The sequence below is a fragment of the Trichomycterus rosablanca genome, chromosome 23, assembly GCF_030014385.1.
Source record: "Trichomycterus rosablanca isolate fTriRos1 chromosome 23, fTriRos1.hap1, whole genome shotgun sequence".
Lineage (NCBI taxonomy): Eukaryota > Metazoa > Chordata > Actinopteri > Siluriformes > Trichomycteridae > Trichomycterus > Trichomycterus rosablanca.
In genome coordinates this window covers 11671978-11689784 of record NC_086010.1, presented here as the reverse complement: position 1 = coordinate 11689784, position 17807 = coordinate 11671978, and the positions used below count along the sequence as shown (strand labels likewise).

At 41.3% G+C, this 17807-nt stretch overlaps 1 protein-coding gene across 1 annotated transcript in view; it reads left to right on the top strand.

The window, feature by feature from the left end:
- The window catches only part of sgk3 (serum/glucocorticoid regulated kinase family member 3), a 53506-nt gene that overhangs the window by 32345 nt on the left and 3354 nt on the right, over positions 1 to 17807 (top strand). Inside the window, exons 11-15 of the mRNA XM_062985614.1 lie at positions 695 to 807; positions 9154 to 9190; positions 9575 to 9661; positions 16292 to 16387; positions 16482 to 16637. Of these exons, the coding sequence (XP_062841684.1) occupies positions 695 to 807; positions 9154 to 9190; positions 9575 to 9661; positions 16292 to 16387; positions 16482 to 16637 (489 nt within the window). The remainder of the gene's footprint in view (positions 1 to 694; positions 808 to 9153; positions 9191 to 9574; positions 9662 to 16291; positions 16388 to 16481; positions 16638 to 17807) is intronic.

The following is a 17807-nucleotide window of genomic DNA, read 5'->3' as shown; positions in this document are numbered from 1 at the left end:
GTTGCATGCACAAATGCCACTTAAAACGTTACGGTGCAAAAAAGAAGCCTTATGTTAACCATGTCCAGAAGCGGCGTCGACTTCTCTGGGCTCGGAGGCATCTAGGATGGACCATCACACAGTGGAAACGTGTGTTGTGGTCAGATGAATCAGCATTCCAGGTCTTTTTTGGAAAAAGTAATTTTCTATTATTTGCCGTCCCAACTTTTTCTGATTTGGGGTTGTACATGAGAATCGTCACCTGATTTTGGGAAACTAAAGATAGAACAGCAGAGGAGGTGAAGCTTAGGGAAAATACCTAAGAACTAATAATACTGAACTTATCCAGTAAAATCTATTCATCATGATCTTGCAATAAAAATACATTTTGAGGAAGTGTGCTGGGTGTGCTTGTGATTTTCTTGTCTTGCTTAAAATTCTGTACTGTTATTAAATGTAATAGAATGAGGAAGAAGTTGTGCAGTGTGGTATCCCTGTGCTGACGTACTAGACGAACAGACAGCTCAGCTTTACGAATAAGCACATGATTCTGGCCATTTTAACCTACTCAGCGTTAAGTAGGAAACCTCAGTGTAGGAGTATAAACACGACAAGCTTTAGATAGACTGACCTTTGCCTTGGAAATGGTTGAGTAACGTTTTGTTTCATGTGTATGAACCTAAAATTAGTATTTAATTTGATGTTTTGTTTTTAGCTTTTCTTCCACCTTCAAAAAGAGAGAACATTTGCTGAGCCCAGAGCAAGGTTCTATATTGCTGAGATGGCGAGTGCTTTAGGCTATCTGCACTCTCTTAACATTGTTTACAGGTTAGTGACCTTTTTTTTTTTATTATTTATGCATTTTCTTCCCTTTTTTCTCCCTTTTAGTGCATCCAATTGCTCGATTGCGTCATGCTTCCTCTCCACCAATGCCGAACACTGCTCTGATTGAGGAGAACAAAGCTAACCCACGCCCCCTCCGACACATGGGCAGCATGCCGTATGCATCTTATCACCTACACTTTGACGAGTGCGGTGCGGCTCAGCGTTGTGTACGGAGAGACACACCCTGACAGCACTCTTTTCTCATCTCTGTGCAGGCACCATCAATCAGCCAGCAGAGGTCAGCGTAATTGCATTTGTTACGAGAGAGAGACCCTATCCGGCTTAATCCCACCCATATCTGAACAACAGGCCAATCGTTGTTCATGTGGCCGCTCAGCCTTAGACAGCAGGCAGAGCTGAGACTCGATTCGATGTATTCGAGATCCCGGCTCGGATTCCAGCGTGTGTTTTTACTGCTGCGCCACCCGAGCGGACTTTAGTGACCTTTTTAAGCATTTAAAATATCACCCCATCCTAGAGCTTTTCATTTTTGTAAGGGTTCCTAGTTTTGTTTTCATTTTTGGGATTTTCACCCATATTTCCACCGCTGCCATAGCAGTCGGCCAGTTTAGCCTGGGAATCTAATTTCTAAACCACTGCTCTATCTTTACGGCAGAGGCTCGAGTCATACAACTAGTCTTAGGCCACATACAAGATAGCCAGCAGCTCAACTTTCTAATTCCACAACCCCGATAATAGCAATCATCACTCAAAAACTAAAGCAACTAAAAAGCTGTGGCCTTTACTCAACAATGCCCTTACACGCCATCTAATCTCAGACCAATTATAAAAGCATACACCTCCGCTCAGGTGGCGCAGCGGGAAAACACACACTGGAACACCAGAGCTGGGATCTCGAATACATCGTATCGAGTCTCAGCTCTGCCTGCTGGCTGGGCTGAGCGGCCACATGAACAACGATTGGCCTGTTGTTCAGATAGGGGTGGGATATTAAGCCGGATAGAGACTCTTATAACTAATGCAATTACGATCTCTGCTGGCTGATTGATGGCGTCTGCACAGAGTCGGGCAAATAAGTGTTGTCAGGGTGTGTCTCTCCAAACACAGTGCTGATCCGCATTGCACTCGTCAAAGTGTAGGTGATAAAATGCATACAGCTGCTGCCCACGTGTCGGAGGGGGTATGGGTTTGCTTTGTTCTCCTCAATCAGAGCGGGGATCGGCATTGGTGGAGAGGAAGCATGACGCAATCGGGCAACTGGATGCGCTAAAAGGGGGAGAAAATGCAATAGTCAAAATATATATAAAAAAGCATACACCACAGCAGCTTGGCAAAAAGAATGGGAAACACATTCCACCAACAAACTCTACAAGATCCATCCTACCATAAAAATGGATAGAGTGCAATACCCCAGAAAATGGTGGGAAAGTATCTACACAAGATGCCACATAAAACACACCAAATTGACCCATACCTACTTGCTAAAAGGAGACCAGGCCCCCTTTTGTCCCCTCTGTGGATCAAGATCTTTTATTAAACACATCCTCTATTCATGCCAACAGATGAACACTATTGAAACAAAATTCTACAATACAAACAGCTACAAAGAAATCTTTACCTCAGTACCCCCCCAAAAACAGCTTACATTCGATTATTATTTATTAAAAAAACAATTAAAACTCTACACCCTCATAGTAGTTACACAATCACTCTAACCACCATATGCACAAGTAAAGAAAGTAAATCGACCCCCCCACTTTAGCGTTTAAAGACTGAATCTAGTAGCTAGCCATGATATTAGCCATAGCAGCTGACATGACATTATGAAATAAACAAACAAACAAACCCAGATTTTCTGCCAAGGTGTTGCTGGCCTCCACCCAAAGAATGTCGTCTTTCCTATTCCGCAACCGCTCCTTTACAACAAGAGAGAGCATTGGCTGGCATGTGTTTACACATGAATACAGCTACTGTGTCTTCATGAACTGCTGTTTGTAGTTCACTCACTTGGACTTCTATTCATAAATGTTATGACATCATCAAGGTTTAAGTGGCACAGCAGAAAAGTTTCCTTCATATAATCAGGAGGACTTTAGTTTAGGGTGTCAAAGAGAGCACAGCATTACTGCAGTAGGCAGTATCAGAACACTGTAAGCTTATGTTTGTTTGTTTTAACGTCATGTTTTACACATTTTGGTTACATTCAAATACCTCAACGGTAGTTATTCATTACATTCATCATTTCATATATATATACACTACCGCTCAAAAGTTTGGAATCACTGTGAAATTTTCTTGTTTTCAATGAAAACACACATGAGATTAGGAAATATAGCTAATAAACAGGACATGCAGACATTGTCTAAGTAAAAAAAATTTATTTTGATGGAAATGATGACTGTGTACTTCAAATTTAGCCTTTATCAACAAAAGCCACCTTTTGCAGCAATTACAGCCTGGCAGACCTTAGGCATTCTAGCTGTCAATTTTCGAGGATTTCACCCCATACTTCCTGGTGCATCTCCCATGACATGGATTGGCTTGATGCAGTTTTCCTCCGTACCATACAGTCCAGCTGCTCCCACAACAGCTCAATAGGGTTCAGATCCGGAGACTGTGCTGGCCACTCCATTACAGTCAAAATTCTGGCTGACTTCTTATTTCTTAAATATTGCTGACACATTTTGGAGGTGTGTTTTGGGGTAATTATCCTGTTGTAGGATGAAATTGGCTCCAATCAAGTGCTGTCCACAGGGTATGGCATGGCGTTGCAATGTCTTGTGGTAGCCTTCCTTCTTCAAAATCCCATTCACTCTATATAAATCTCCTATTTTACCACCTTCAAAGCATCCCCAGACCATCACGCTGCCTCCACCATGCTTGACAGCTGGCATTAAGCATTGGTCTTGCATCTTTTCATTGTTCCTGTGCCTCACAAATGTTATTCTGTTTGATCCAAAGACCTCAAACTTGGACTCATCTGTCCACAACACCTTCTTCCAATCTTCCAGTGTCCAATGTCTTTTCTCTTTGGCCCATCGCAGTCTTTTCTTTTTATTGGCCAGTGTGAGGTATGGCTTTTTCTTGCCAATTCTGCCATGAAGTCCAGCATCCTGAAGTCACCTCTTCACCGTTGATGCTGACACTGGTGTTTGACGGGCTCCATTTAGTGCAGCTGTCAGTTGACAACCTGTGAGGCATCTTTGTCTCAAACTGCACAGTCTAAGACGTTTATTTTCTTGTACAGTTGTGCATCGGGGCCTCCCACTCTTTTTTCTGTCCTTATTAGAGCCAGTTTGTGCTACTCTCTGAAGGGAGTAGTTAACAGCATGGTAAGATATTTTAAGTTTCTTTGCAATATCTCGCATTGAGTAGCCTTCCATTCTTAACACAACAATAGACTGACGAGTCTCTAAAGAAAATTGTTTCTTTCTGGCCATTTTGAGCCAGTAAGCAAGCCAACAACTGCTGATGCTTCAGATACTAAACTAACCTAGAATGTTGTGCTCCCTTTTATGCTCCCTTATTAGTATAACGTTTTTCAGCTGTGCAACAAAATTAAAAAAGGGTTTCCTAACAATCAATTAGCCTAATAACATTCTTAACTTGGATTGGCAGCCAAACCAGGAGATTGAGGCAGAGGACTAAGAATGGCTGATAATAGGACTATATGCAAAATAGGCCTCTATACAAAAATAGGCTTTAATGCAAACATTTTCATTCTTCAAAAATCATCTGATACATTTAAAATAATTGTGTAATGGACTAAATTGTTTGTGAATTGCATGAAAATGTGTTTTTCTTTGGAAAAGAGGGAAATTTGCAAGTGATCCCAAACTTTTGAGCGGTAGTGTATATATATTAGGGCTGTCGTTAATTGCATTAATGAACATGATAAAATTGTAATCGGCATTAAAAACATTTATCAAGATAAAAATTTTTTATCAAACAGTTTTTTATTGGGCTGTTTGTGCCACGTAAATGTGTCTCTGTGGTAATTTGCGCTGCTTTAACATAGCAACATTGTGTTTATACTGTAGCGATAACACACGTCTTTTCCAGTTACAAATTACTCGAGCTGCTGATGCTTTATATTGCGAAATATCGGGTATTTTAAATAATCATTTTTATTTTTAAAAAAGCGTGAGAAATAATCACTAGACAAAATTACAGTTAATAATTCACGCTTTAATATCATCTTTGGTGAAAGCACGCATTTGTCTCAGGCGTCTGCACGCATGGATACGCGTTACAGGTGAAATGAGCTCAGACTCAGTCTAACTTTATTTCAGTAAAATTTGGATGGAAAGTCCATGAACTGAACACGTCGTGGGAACATTACAAACACGGGTGTTAAATAGATCACAATGGACCGTATAATTGCTTAAACATAAGTTAACGATGTGGTTAGACAGGATGTTATAGGTGTTGCGCAGGGGCATAACTACGAGGGAGGGGGGGGCAGGTGCACTGGGGCCCATGGCAGGAAGGGGGGGTCCTCCATGACATGAACTCAACCACTCACCTCACTGCCCCCCAGCCCCCCCCCCCCCCTTGGCTACTCTCGCCAGGTTGTTATTATATTATTATTACATTACAATATTTTCGTTAAGTAAAATTAAAATAACTGAAACTGTGCATTAACAATACCTGACGCAGGAATTTGGACTTGAAGTGTAACTTCTGAGCGAGTACTTTTAATTCATTCTGATCAGCTATCAGCATATGCAATTTGTTGAGGGGGCCCAAACATTTTTTTTGCACTGGGGTCCATGAGCTCCTAGTTACCACTGGTGTTGCATCTACAAATGGTTCATATTATGAGCGCCTGTTTTCAGTGGCAGGGTTATGAACAGGAAAAGATCCTCACTTTTGTCAGATAATGTGAACAGACTTGTCATTTTAAATAACTGGCTGAAAGATGGGTAGCTGTTAACAACTCTATATAGGCATTGACTGGCTTTCTAAAAAGAATTTAGATTTAATCATTTGATCATAATGTATTTATTTTTTATTGGTAAACGTGATCTTGCAATAAAAATGTGCATAACTGTTCAAATTGTGCTTTGTTATTTTTGCACATGCTTAATTAATTTGGTTCTTTAATTGCGATTAATCTTGATTAAAAATGTTAATTGCGTGACAGCCCTAATATATATATATATATATATATATATATACAGTGTATCCCAAAAGTGAGTACACCCCTCACATTTCTGCAAATATTTTATTATATCTTTTCATGGGACAACACTATAGAAATAAAACTTGGATATAACTTAGAGTAGTCAGTGTACAACTTGTATAGCAGTGTAGATTTACTGTCTTCTGAAAATAACTCAACACACAGCCATTAATGTCTAAATGGCTGGCAACATAAGTGAGTACACCCCACAGTGAACATGTCCAAATTGTGCCCAAAGTGTCAATATTTTGTGTGACCACCATTATTATCCAGCACTGCCTTAACCCTCCTGGGCATGGAATTCACCAGAGCTGCACAGGTTGCTACTGGAATCCTCTTCCACTCCTCCATGATGACATCACGGAGCTGGTGGATGTTAGACACCTTGAACTCCTCCACCTTCCACTTGAGGATGCGCCACAGGTGCTCAATTGGGTTTAGTCCATCACCTTTACCTTCAGCTTCCTCAGCAAGGCAGTTGTCATCTTGGAGGTTGTGTTTGGGGTCGTTATCCTGTTGGAAAACTGCCATGAGGCCCAGTTTTCGAAGGGAGGGGATCATGCTCTGTTTCAGAATGTCACAGTACATGTTGGAATTCATGTTTCCCTCAATGAACCGCAGCTCCCCAGTGCCAGCAACACTCATGCAGCCCAAGACCATGATGCTACCACCACCATGCTTGACTGTAGGCAAGATACAGTTGTCTTGGTACTTCTCACCAGGGCGGCGCCACACATGCTGGACACCATCTGAGCCAAACAAGTTTATCTTGGTCTCGTCAGACCACAGGGCATTCCAGTAATCCATGTTCTTGGACTGCTTGTCTTCAGCAAACTGTTTGCTGGCTTTCTTGTGCGTCAGCTTCCTTCTGGGATGACGACCATGCAGATCGAGTTGATGCAGTGTGCGTATGGTCTGAGCACTGACAGGCTGACCTCCCACGTCTTCAACCTCTGCAGCAATGCTGGCAGCACTCATGTGTCTATTTTTTAAAGCCAACCTCTGGATATGACGCCGAACACGTGGACTCAACTTCTTTGGTCGACCCTGGCGAAGCCTGTTCCGAGTGGAACCTGTCCTGGAAAACCGCTGTATGATCTTGGCCACCATGCTGTAGCTAAGTTTCAGGGTGTTAGCAATCTTCTTATAGCCCAGGCCATCTTTGTGGAGAGCAACAATTCTATTTCTCACATCCTCAGAGAGTTATTTGCCATGAGGTGCCATGTTGAATATCCAGTGGCCAGTATGAGAGAATTGTACCCAAAACACCAAATTTAACAGCCCTGCTCCCCATTTACACCTGGGACCTTGACACATGACACCAGGGAGGGACAACGACACATTTGGGCACAATTTGGACATGTTCACTGTGGGGTGTACTCACTTATGTTGCCAGCTATTTAGACATTAATGGCTGTGTGTTGAGTTATTTTCAGAAGACAGTAAATCTACACTGCTATACAAGCTGTACACTGACTACTCTAAGTTATATCCAAGTTTCATGTCTATAGTGTTGTCCCATGAAAAGATATAATGAAATATTTGCAGAAATGTGAGGGGTGTACTCACTTTTGTGATACACTGTATATACTGTATACTGTATACTGTATACTGAAACTGAGCTACAGCATGGTGCCCAAGGTCATACAGCGGTTTTCCAGGACAGGTTCCACTCGGAACAGGCTTCGCCAGGGTCGACCAAAGAAGTTGAGTCCACGTGTTCGGCGTCATATCCAGAGGTTGGCTTTAAAAAATAGACACATGAGTGCTGCCAGCATTGCTACAGAGGTTGAAGACGTGGGAGGTCAGCCTGTCAGTGCTCAGACCATACACCGCACACTGCATCAACTCGGTCTGCATGGTCGTCATCCCAGAAGGAAGCTGACGCACAAGAAAGCCCGCAAACAGTTTGCTGAAGACAAGCAGTCCAAGAACATGGATTACTGGAATGCCCTGTGGTCTGACGAGACCAAGATAAACTTGTTTGGCTCAGATGGTGTCCAGCATGTGTGGCGGCGCCCTGGTGAGAAGTACCAAGACAACTGTACCTTGTCTACAGTCAAGCATGGTGGTGGTAGCATCATGGTCTTGGGCTGCATGAGTGTTGCTGGCACTGGGGAGCTGCAGTTCATTGAGGGAAACATGAATTCCAACATGTACTGTGACATTCTGAAACAGAGCATGATCCCCTCCCTTCGAAAACTGGGCCTCATGGCAGTTTTCCAACAGGATAACGACCCCAAACACAACCTCCAAGATGACAACTGCCTTGCTGAGAATGCTGAAGGTAAAGGTGATGGACTAAACCCAATTGAGCACCTGTGGCGCATCCTCAAGTGGAAGGTGGAGGAGTTCAAGGTGTCTAACATCCACCAGCTCCGTGATGTCATCATGGAGGAGTGGAAGAGGATTCCAGTAGCAACCTGTGCAGCTCTGGTGAATTCCATGCCCAGGAGGGTTAAGGCAGTGATAATAATGGTGGTCACACAAAATATTGACACTTTGGGCACAATTTGGACATGTTCACTGTGGGGTGTACTCACTTATGTTGCCAGCCATTTAGACATTAATGGCTGTGTGTTGAGTTATTTTCAGAAGACAGTAAATCTACACTGCTATACAAGTTGTACACTGACTACTCTAAGTTATATCCAAGTTTCATGTCTATAGTGTCGTCCCATGAAAAGATATAATAAAATATTTGCAGAAATGTGAGGGGTGTACTCACTTTTGTGATACACTGTATATATAAATGTAAAATAAACACATTTGGTACTAACAGGGTGTTCAGAAGATTTGTATTATTGGACTGTTGTCTTTTTAAACTACAGTAAGTTAATGTTTACTATGGAAGCACTTTTCTGCTAAGTGCCAAAAATGTAAATGTAAGTCGGGATTTTTTAGTTGGTAACCCACAGCTTTACCCACTAAGCTTCCAACAATATAATTAAATGACCTATTGTTTATTTGATGTGTTAATGCATTTTGGACTTGTCTTTTCCCACGGCAACATGTGGATCAACAAGTTATGCAACATGACATTGTATCATTATTATCACTGTAATGCAGGTTATCTCAGCTTCTTGAGAATAGCTAAGTATTTATACAAATATGTAAAAAAAAAAAATCATTGTTTTTCCTAGGGATTTGAAACCAGAAAATATCCTGTTGGACTACCAAGTAAGTATTTTTTGCTTTAGTTTTATTACTAAACCATTAAAGAATAAATCTGCCACATTTCCTTATATAATGTTTTAACTGGGAGATTAACGAGCCAGACATTCTAACAGTGTTACACAAGTCTTCATCAGAGAATCACCATTACTTACTGACTGTATCTCATTTGAATGTGTTGAATAGGATTTGAATAGGATGATCTATTATTAGATTAGGCTGTAGTTAGCATTTCCTGGTGAAGGTTACTAAGAATGTGGCAAAATTGGCTCATGGCCCAGAGTCCTTTCATCAGTATTCTGAATAAAAGCTTCCTTTTATCTTAGATTAAATGCCATGTATTGTGGTAAAACCCTTCTTTAACTTTAAACTTGTTTTCCGTCGTTTTAGGGACATATAGTCTTGACAGATTTTGGGCTTTGCAAAGAGGGGATGTCTCAAGCCGACACAACTACTACATTTTGTGGGACACCTGAGGTAATATTTTTAGAATAACTGAAAGAACATTGACATTCAAGTAAAGTCAATTGTATTTGTGTAGTGCTTTTTTACAATGAACATTGTCTCAAAGCAACTTTACAGAATCCAGGACCTACAGACCAAAAACCCCTGTTGAGCAAGCCGAGGGCAACAGTGGCAAGAAAAAACTCCCTTAAAATTACAAGAAGAAACCTTAAAAGGAACCAGACTCAGCAGGGACCCATCATCCTTGGGTGACCTGGAGGATAATCTGAATAAATAGGATTTACACAAATCATACATACACAAAATTAAATGAAACAAAAAGTTATAACTAGCAAAAAATAATTAGAGTTCTTCATTATTTAAAGTCTGTAGTGAGTTCTTCACATTTTTGGTGCAAACAAGCCAGGTGTCCGTCACATCTAGCAGGAGCAGCATTGTTGGCACAGCAGTCTCGACGTGCAGTCTTTAACCTCGGGGTAAAAGAACAGAAGATGTAGTTACAATGTGAAATCGTTAAGAGTAAAATGTCAGTTTTGCAGAGAGTAGCATGAGACTCCGGCACCCCTAATTATTACAGCATAACTAAAAGGAAGAGCGAGCAGGTAACAAAGTCATGAAGGCTTTCACAGGACATCAGCACCCTCCTGTGTATTAAATACTAGATTAGTGTATTAAATACTAGATTAAATACTGAACATGACCTACAGTTTGTGGACAATGTAAAAAGATCAGAACGTATTGTAGGCCGCTCAGGTGGCGCAGCGCTAAAACACGCCGGTTTGAACCTCAGCTCTGCCATCCGGCTGGCCTGGGTGGCTATATGTGATTGGCTTGTTGTTCAAACAGGGTGGGGAGCCGGATAGGGACCTCATAACTGATGCATTCACAACCTTTGCTGGCTGATCGATGGCGCCTGTACGGAGTGGAGGAATAATGTGCTGGTCAGGGTGTGGCTCTCCATACACAAAGTTGATCTGCATATGAACTCGCCGCATGCAGGTAAAAAGATGCAGTCGGCTACTGCACACGTGTTGGAGGGTGTGTGTCAGTCTCGCTCTCCTCAATCAGAAGTGGAGATCAGCATCAGTAGAGAGGAAATGTAATGCAATTGGGTAATTGGATATGACTAGATTGGGAGGAATATTGGGGGAAAAAAGAATCGTATTCTAGGGCAGTTGTAGCCTAGTGGTTTAGGTACTGGACTAGTAACTGAAAGGTCGCTGGTTCAGGCTTCACCACTGTCAGGTTGCTGCTGTTGGGCCCTTAAGGAAGGCCCTTAAACCCTAATTGCTCAGACTGTATACTGTAACTGTACTGAAAGTCACTTTGGATAAAATCCGACTGCTAAATGTTTAAAATGTAAATGTAAAAGCGTCAGCTGAAGGCTGGAAATGTAAATGTATGCATTAGTATGAAAGTGGAACAGTGTTAATATAATGTTGGATATTTTATTTTATTCTGCATGTGTTGGATGTGGTTGAAGTCAGGTTTTCTATGCAGCCCAGTTAAGTTCTTCTACGTCGCACTTAAATCAAATCCAGAATGTTTTTTATGGAGCTTGTTTTGTACACATTGTTCTACTAACACAGGAAACCATTCCCCAAGCCACTGTGGCAAAGTTAAACACGCTGCAATGTCATTGTATGTGCTAGCATTGGGTTCTCATTACTAATGAGTTCAGCTTTAAAAATAACATCAAAAACAGCCTGAGACTGTTATTGTCAGACTAATTTTAGCCAACTAGTGTCCCGACTTTCAAGAAAACCCAAATGTATCAGTTAGGCTGCCTGTGACTGTGGCTGCTTTGCCATGAAAAACAAATTCATAAAGCTCCAGTGTTCATGTCGCCTCTAATATAATGAATTGACACATTTAAAAAGTGGCTTGCTATAGTAGTACAATAAAGGCTTTAAGTTCTTCAGTATGATTCATTCTTATGACATTGTTGGTATACGAAGATCTTATTAGTGCTTATTAATGCTGCTGTGACCAAAGAAAGCTAACATAAATGTTTAGCAGTGCAAAAATATTAAATCCATATTTCAGCTTGAATGACCGGAGAGTGAATGTTTATGAAACAGTTATTGTCTAAACAAGCAATCATGTACTAACTTCATTACTGACATATTATTATTATATACAATAATAATATAAATTATGAACCTGAGATATTTCATGTTTTATCTGGTCAACTTTATTTTATTTATTAATAAACATCCATTCCTGCATTTCAGGCCTGCAACACATTCCAAAAAAAGTTGGGACGGTAAAGCATTTACCACTTTGTACTGTTGCCATTCCTTTTCACCACACTTAAAAGACGTTTTGGCACCGAGGATACCAAGTGATTTAGTGTTTTAGTTTTTATTTTGTCCCATTCTTCCTGCAAACACGTCTTAAGATGTGCAACAGTACATCACGGGCGTTCAGCTTAAGCTTGCACCCTTGGCCTTTTCGCACTGAAATTCCTCGAATTGTTTAATGATATTATGCACTGTAGAGGGAGAAATATGCAAATCCCTTCCAATCTTTCTCTGAGGTTCATTGTTTTTAAACATTTCAATCATTTTCTCACACATTTGTTGACAAACTAGAGATCCTCTGATCACCTTTGCTCATCAAAGACTCAGCCTTTCCTGGATGCTGGTTCAAAATTACAATTATGTGTTGACATCACCTGTTTGGAATCACATCATTATTTAGTTTTTTCACATCATTACTAGCCCTAAATTTCCCCCCGTCCCAACTTGGAATGTGTTGCAGGCCTGAAATGCAGGAATGGAGGAATAATAACAAATGAAATGAAGTTGAGCAGACAAAACATGAAATATCTTGGGTTAAAACTGTCTGCAATCAAATCAAAATCAATGTCCCAACTTTTTCTGATTTGGGGTTTTGTGTGTATATATGTGTGTGTATATGTGTGTGTATATGTGTGTGTATATATATATATATATATATATATATATATATATATATATATATATATATATATATATATATATATATATATACGTATATATACGTATATACAGTGTATCACAAAAGTGAGTACACCCCTCACATTTCTGCAGATATTTAAGTATATCTTTTCATGGGACAACACTGACAAAATGACACTTTGACACAATGAAAAGTAGTCTGTGTGCAGCTTATATAACAGTGTAAATTTATTCTTCCCTCAAAATAACTCAATATACAGCCATTCATGTCTAAACCACCGGCAACAAAAGTGAGTACACCCCTAAGAGACTACACCCCTAAATGTCCAAATTGAGCACTGCTTGTCATTTTCCCTCCAAAATGTCATGTGATTTGTTAGTGTTACTAGGTCTCAGGTGTGCATAGGGAGCAGGTGTGTTCAATTTAGTAGTACAGCTCTCACACTCTCTCATACTGGTCACTGAAAGTTCCAACATGGCACCTCATGGCAAAGAACTCTCTGAGGATCTTAAAAGACGAATTGTTGCGCTACATGAAGATGGCCAAGGCTACAAGAGGATTGCCAACACCCTGAAACTAAGCTGCAGCACAGTGGCCAAGATCATCCAGCGTTTTAAAAGAGCAGGGTCCACTCAGAACAGACCTCGCGTTGGTCGTCCAAAGAAGCTGAGTGCACGTGCTCAGCGTCACATCCAACTGCTGTCTTTGAAAGATAGGCGCAGGAGTGCTGTCAGCTTTGCTGCAGAGATTGAAAAGGTGGGGGGTCAGCCTGTCAGTGCTCAGACCATACGCCGCACACTACATCAAATTGGTCTGCATGGCTGTCACCCCAGAAGGAAGCCTCTTCTGAAGTCTCTACACAAGAAAGCCCGCAAACAGTTAGCTGAAGACATGTCAACAAAGGACATGGATTACTGGAACCATGTCCTATGGTCTGATGAGACCAAGATTAATTTGTTTGGTTCAGATGGTCTCAAGCATGTGTGGCGGCAATCAGGTGAGGAGTACAAAGATAAGTGCGTCATGCCTACAGTCAAGCATGGTGGTGGGAATGCCATGGTCTGGGGCTGCATGAGTGCAGCAGGTGTTGGGGAGTTACATTTCATTGAGGGACACATGAACTCCAATATGTACTGTGAAATACTGAAGCAGAGCATGATCCCCTCCCTCCGGAAACTGGGTCGCAGGGCAGTGTTCCAGCATGATAATGACCCCAAACACACCTCTAAGACGACCACTGCTTTATTGAAGAGGCTGAGGGTAAAGGTGATGGACTGGCCAAGCATGTCTCCAGACCTAAACCCAATAGAACATCTTTGGCGCATCCTCAAGCGGAAGGTGGAGGAGCGCAAAGTCTCGAATATCCGCCAGCTCCGTGATGTCGTCATGGAGGAGTGGAAAAGCATTCCAGTGGCAACCTGTGAAGCTCTGGTAAACTCCATGCCCAGGAGAGTTAAGGCAGTTCTGGGAAATAATGGTGGCCACAAAAAATATTGACACTTCAGGAACTTTCACTAAGGGGTGTACTCACTTTTGTTGCCGGTGGTTTAGACATTAATGGCTGTATATTGAGTTATTTTGAGGGAAGAATAAATTTACACTGTTATATAAGCTGCACACAGACTACTTTTCATTGTGTCAAAGTGTCATTTTGTCAGTGTTGTCCCATGAAAATATATACTTAAATATCTGCAGAAATGTGAGGGGTGTACTCACTTTTGTGATACACTGTATACAATGCATACATGAAAAATAAAGAGCATTCCATGTTGCCCTCTTTTATCCAGCTGCTAATTCTTAGCATTTTAAAATGTACCTTATGCTGATGTACTGTATTTTTGTGATGTGATGCAGATCTAGGGTGGCCATATTCATAGTCACAAAAAGGAGGACGTCATATTAGGAACAGGGGGACACGATACTGCAACACACAGAATGAAACCATAACCCATATAACAGAGTTTTTGACCAATTTAAGCAAGAATTCTATAACAAATTACTGTTTGACTCACGAAATTTTCACAGCATTCCTGAGCATGAGAGCTGACTAACTGACCCAGGTAGAGGTGTATGCAGAACAGAGCGGGCGGGCGGAATTTAACCACCCAGTCACAGACTAGCATTTAGAGGGCGGACCTTCTGCGATTGGCACTGTAAGCAGTCAAATGAGGCTGTTAAACCAATGAAATACAAAGCATTTGTTTTGACATGTACCTGAGCCAATGACAGATAATATTGATCAAAACTGAAACCAGTTCACTCCAAAAGGAGGATTTTTAAGTGTCCGTCCTAGCGTAGCGTTGCTGAAAAGCCGGACTGTCCAACCTAAAACCGGACGGCTGGCCACCCTATGCAGATCTGTTTTTTAACTAATCCTATTATATAAAATAAAACACATAACAATAGTATAACCTGTCTTAACATTAGTGCCATTAAAATCAACTTCAGAAATTTGTAATATACACTCACTGACCACTATATTTGGAACACCTTACTTATCCTGAGACCCTTCTGCTGACAGAACAGCCATAATACAATGTAGCATGGATTTTACATACTTCTTCAAATAAAAAAAGTTTCTTAACATTTAATCTGACTTTGCACACATTATAAATCCAAGATGTTTGATGATCCATTCCAGATTGCTGTAGATTTGTCAGCTGTACACATTTATCCTGCAAATCTCTTTTTGTGCCACATCCTAAAGGAGCTTTATTTGATTTAGATCTGGTGACAGGAAAAGCGTTTGAAGTACAATGAGCTCATTGTCATGTCAGTGGGGCCAGTCTGAGATGGCTTTGTGTCATGGTGCCTCATGCTTTAAATACTTATTATGGGATAGTAATTATGGTCATAAATGAAAGCACATAGTCAACATTAATACTTAAATAGTTCATCGAATTTACACAATGCTTAATTAGTATTAGAAAGTCCAGTGTGTGCAGTGTTGTTTAATTATGTGTATTGCTGTATGACTGACTAATAATATTATTATATATACACTGATCAGCCATAACAATAAAACCACCTCATTGTTCCGAGTTCTACAATTACTGACTGTAGTCCATCTGTTTCTCTACATGCTTTTTAAACCTGCTTTCACCCTGTTCTTCAATGGTCAGGACCACCACAGGACCACCACAGAGCAGGTATTATTTAGGTGGTGGATCATTCTCAGCACTGCAGTTACAATGACGTGGTGGTGTGTTAGTGTGTGTTGTGCTGGTATGAGTGGATCAGACACAGAAGCGCTGCTGGAGTTTTTAAATACCGTGTCCACTCACTGTCCACTCTATTAGACACTCCTACCTAGTTGGTCCACCTCATCTATTGCTGCTGTTTGAGTTGGTCATCTTCTAGACCGTCATCAGTGGTCACAGGACGCTGCCCACGGGAGGCTGTTGGCTGGATATATTTGGTTGGTGGACTATTCTCAGTCCAGCAGTGACAGTGAGTTGTTTAAAAACTCCATCAGTGCTGCTGTGTCTGATCCACTCATACCAGCACAACACACACTAACACACCACCACCATGTCAGTATCACTGCAGTGCTGAGAATGATCCACCACCTAAATAATACCTGCTCTGTGGTGGTGAGAGTCCTGACCATATTATCTAATGCGGTGGCATTAACTAATATGTAAAAATAAACTGTACCTTAACCCTTCATCCTAAATTTGGTCTGTGTTATCCTGACAGTATTTGGCTCCGGAGGTCTTAAAAAAACAGCCGTACGATAACACTGTGGATTGGTGGTGTCTGGGATCTGTACTGTACGAGATGCTCTACGGCCTGGTAAAAGAAACTGTCCACCTCCTCGCTCTTGTAAACCAGCTCTTAAGTATATTTTGCTTGTAATTAACTGCCATTTCTTTACTGTCCTGTACAGCCTCCGTTTTACAGTAGGGACACGCATGAAATGTACGACAACATCCTGCATAAGGAGCTGTCGAAGCGACTTGGCGTGTCCATGGCTGCCTGGTCCATCTTGCAGGCTCTGCTGGAGAAAGACAACACCAGGAGGCTGGGATACAAAGATGACTTTGTGAGTCTCTGTTGTTGTATTGTTGGATCACTGATTCAGCTGATAGCTGACAAGTGTGGAATCTTAATAAGTAGTAAGATGCTCCCTTTTATGTGGTTAGTTTATTTTTTAAATACACTGGTTAATATTATCTGTGATGACCGATCAGCCATAACATTAAAACCACCTCCTTGTTTCTACACTCACTGTCCATTTTATCAGCTCCACTTACCATATAGAAGCACTTTGTAGTTCTACAATTACTGACTGTAGTCCATCTGTTCCTCTACATACTTTGTTACCCCCCACAGGACCACCACAGAGCAGGTATTATTTAGGTGGTGGATCATTCTCAGCACTGCAGTGACACTGACATGGTGGTGGTGTGTTAGTGTGTGTTGTCCTGGTATGAGTGGATCAGACACAGCAGCGCTGCTGGATTTTTAAAATACTGTGTCCACTCACTGTCCACCCACTAGACACTCCTACCTAGTTGGTCCACCTTGTAGATGTAAAGTCAGAGACAATCGCTCTGTTTAATCTACTGCTGCTGTTTGAGATGATCATCTTCTAGACCTTCATCAGTGGTCACAGGACGAGGATGCTGCCCACGGGGTGCTGTTGGCTGGATATATTTTTGGTTGGTGGACTACTCTGAGTCCAGCAGTTACAGTGAGGTGTTTAAAAACTCCCATCAGCATTGCTGTGTCTGATCCACTCATACCCGCACAACACACATTAACACACCACCACCATGTCAGTGTCACTGCAGTGCTGAGAATGACCCACCACCCAAGTAATACCTGCTCTGTAGTGGTCCTGGCAGAGTCCTGACCATTGAAGAACAGCATGAAAAGAGGCTAACAAACCATGCAGAGAAACAGATGGACTACAGTCAGTAATTGTAGAGCTACAAAGTGTTTCTATATGGTAAGTGAAGCCGATAAAATGGACGCGTGTAGAAACAAGGAGGTGGTTTTAATGTTGTGGTTGATCGGTGTGTTTTTATTTATTAATCCAATTGGAATTAACATCTTTCCACTTATGAGTCCACTTTATGTACAGAATGTTCATATTTACGTGTTTCATCCATTTAAGACCTAGGTCAAGAAACAGGACACAAGTGGCTTTTGGGGGGAGGTACTACAGCACACATTAGTGGTGTTGTGTATTCTGTGTGTAAAGTACGCC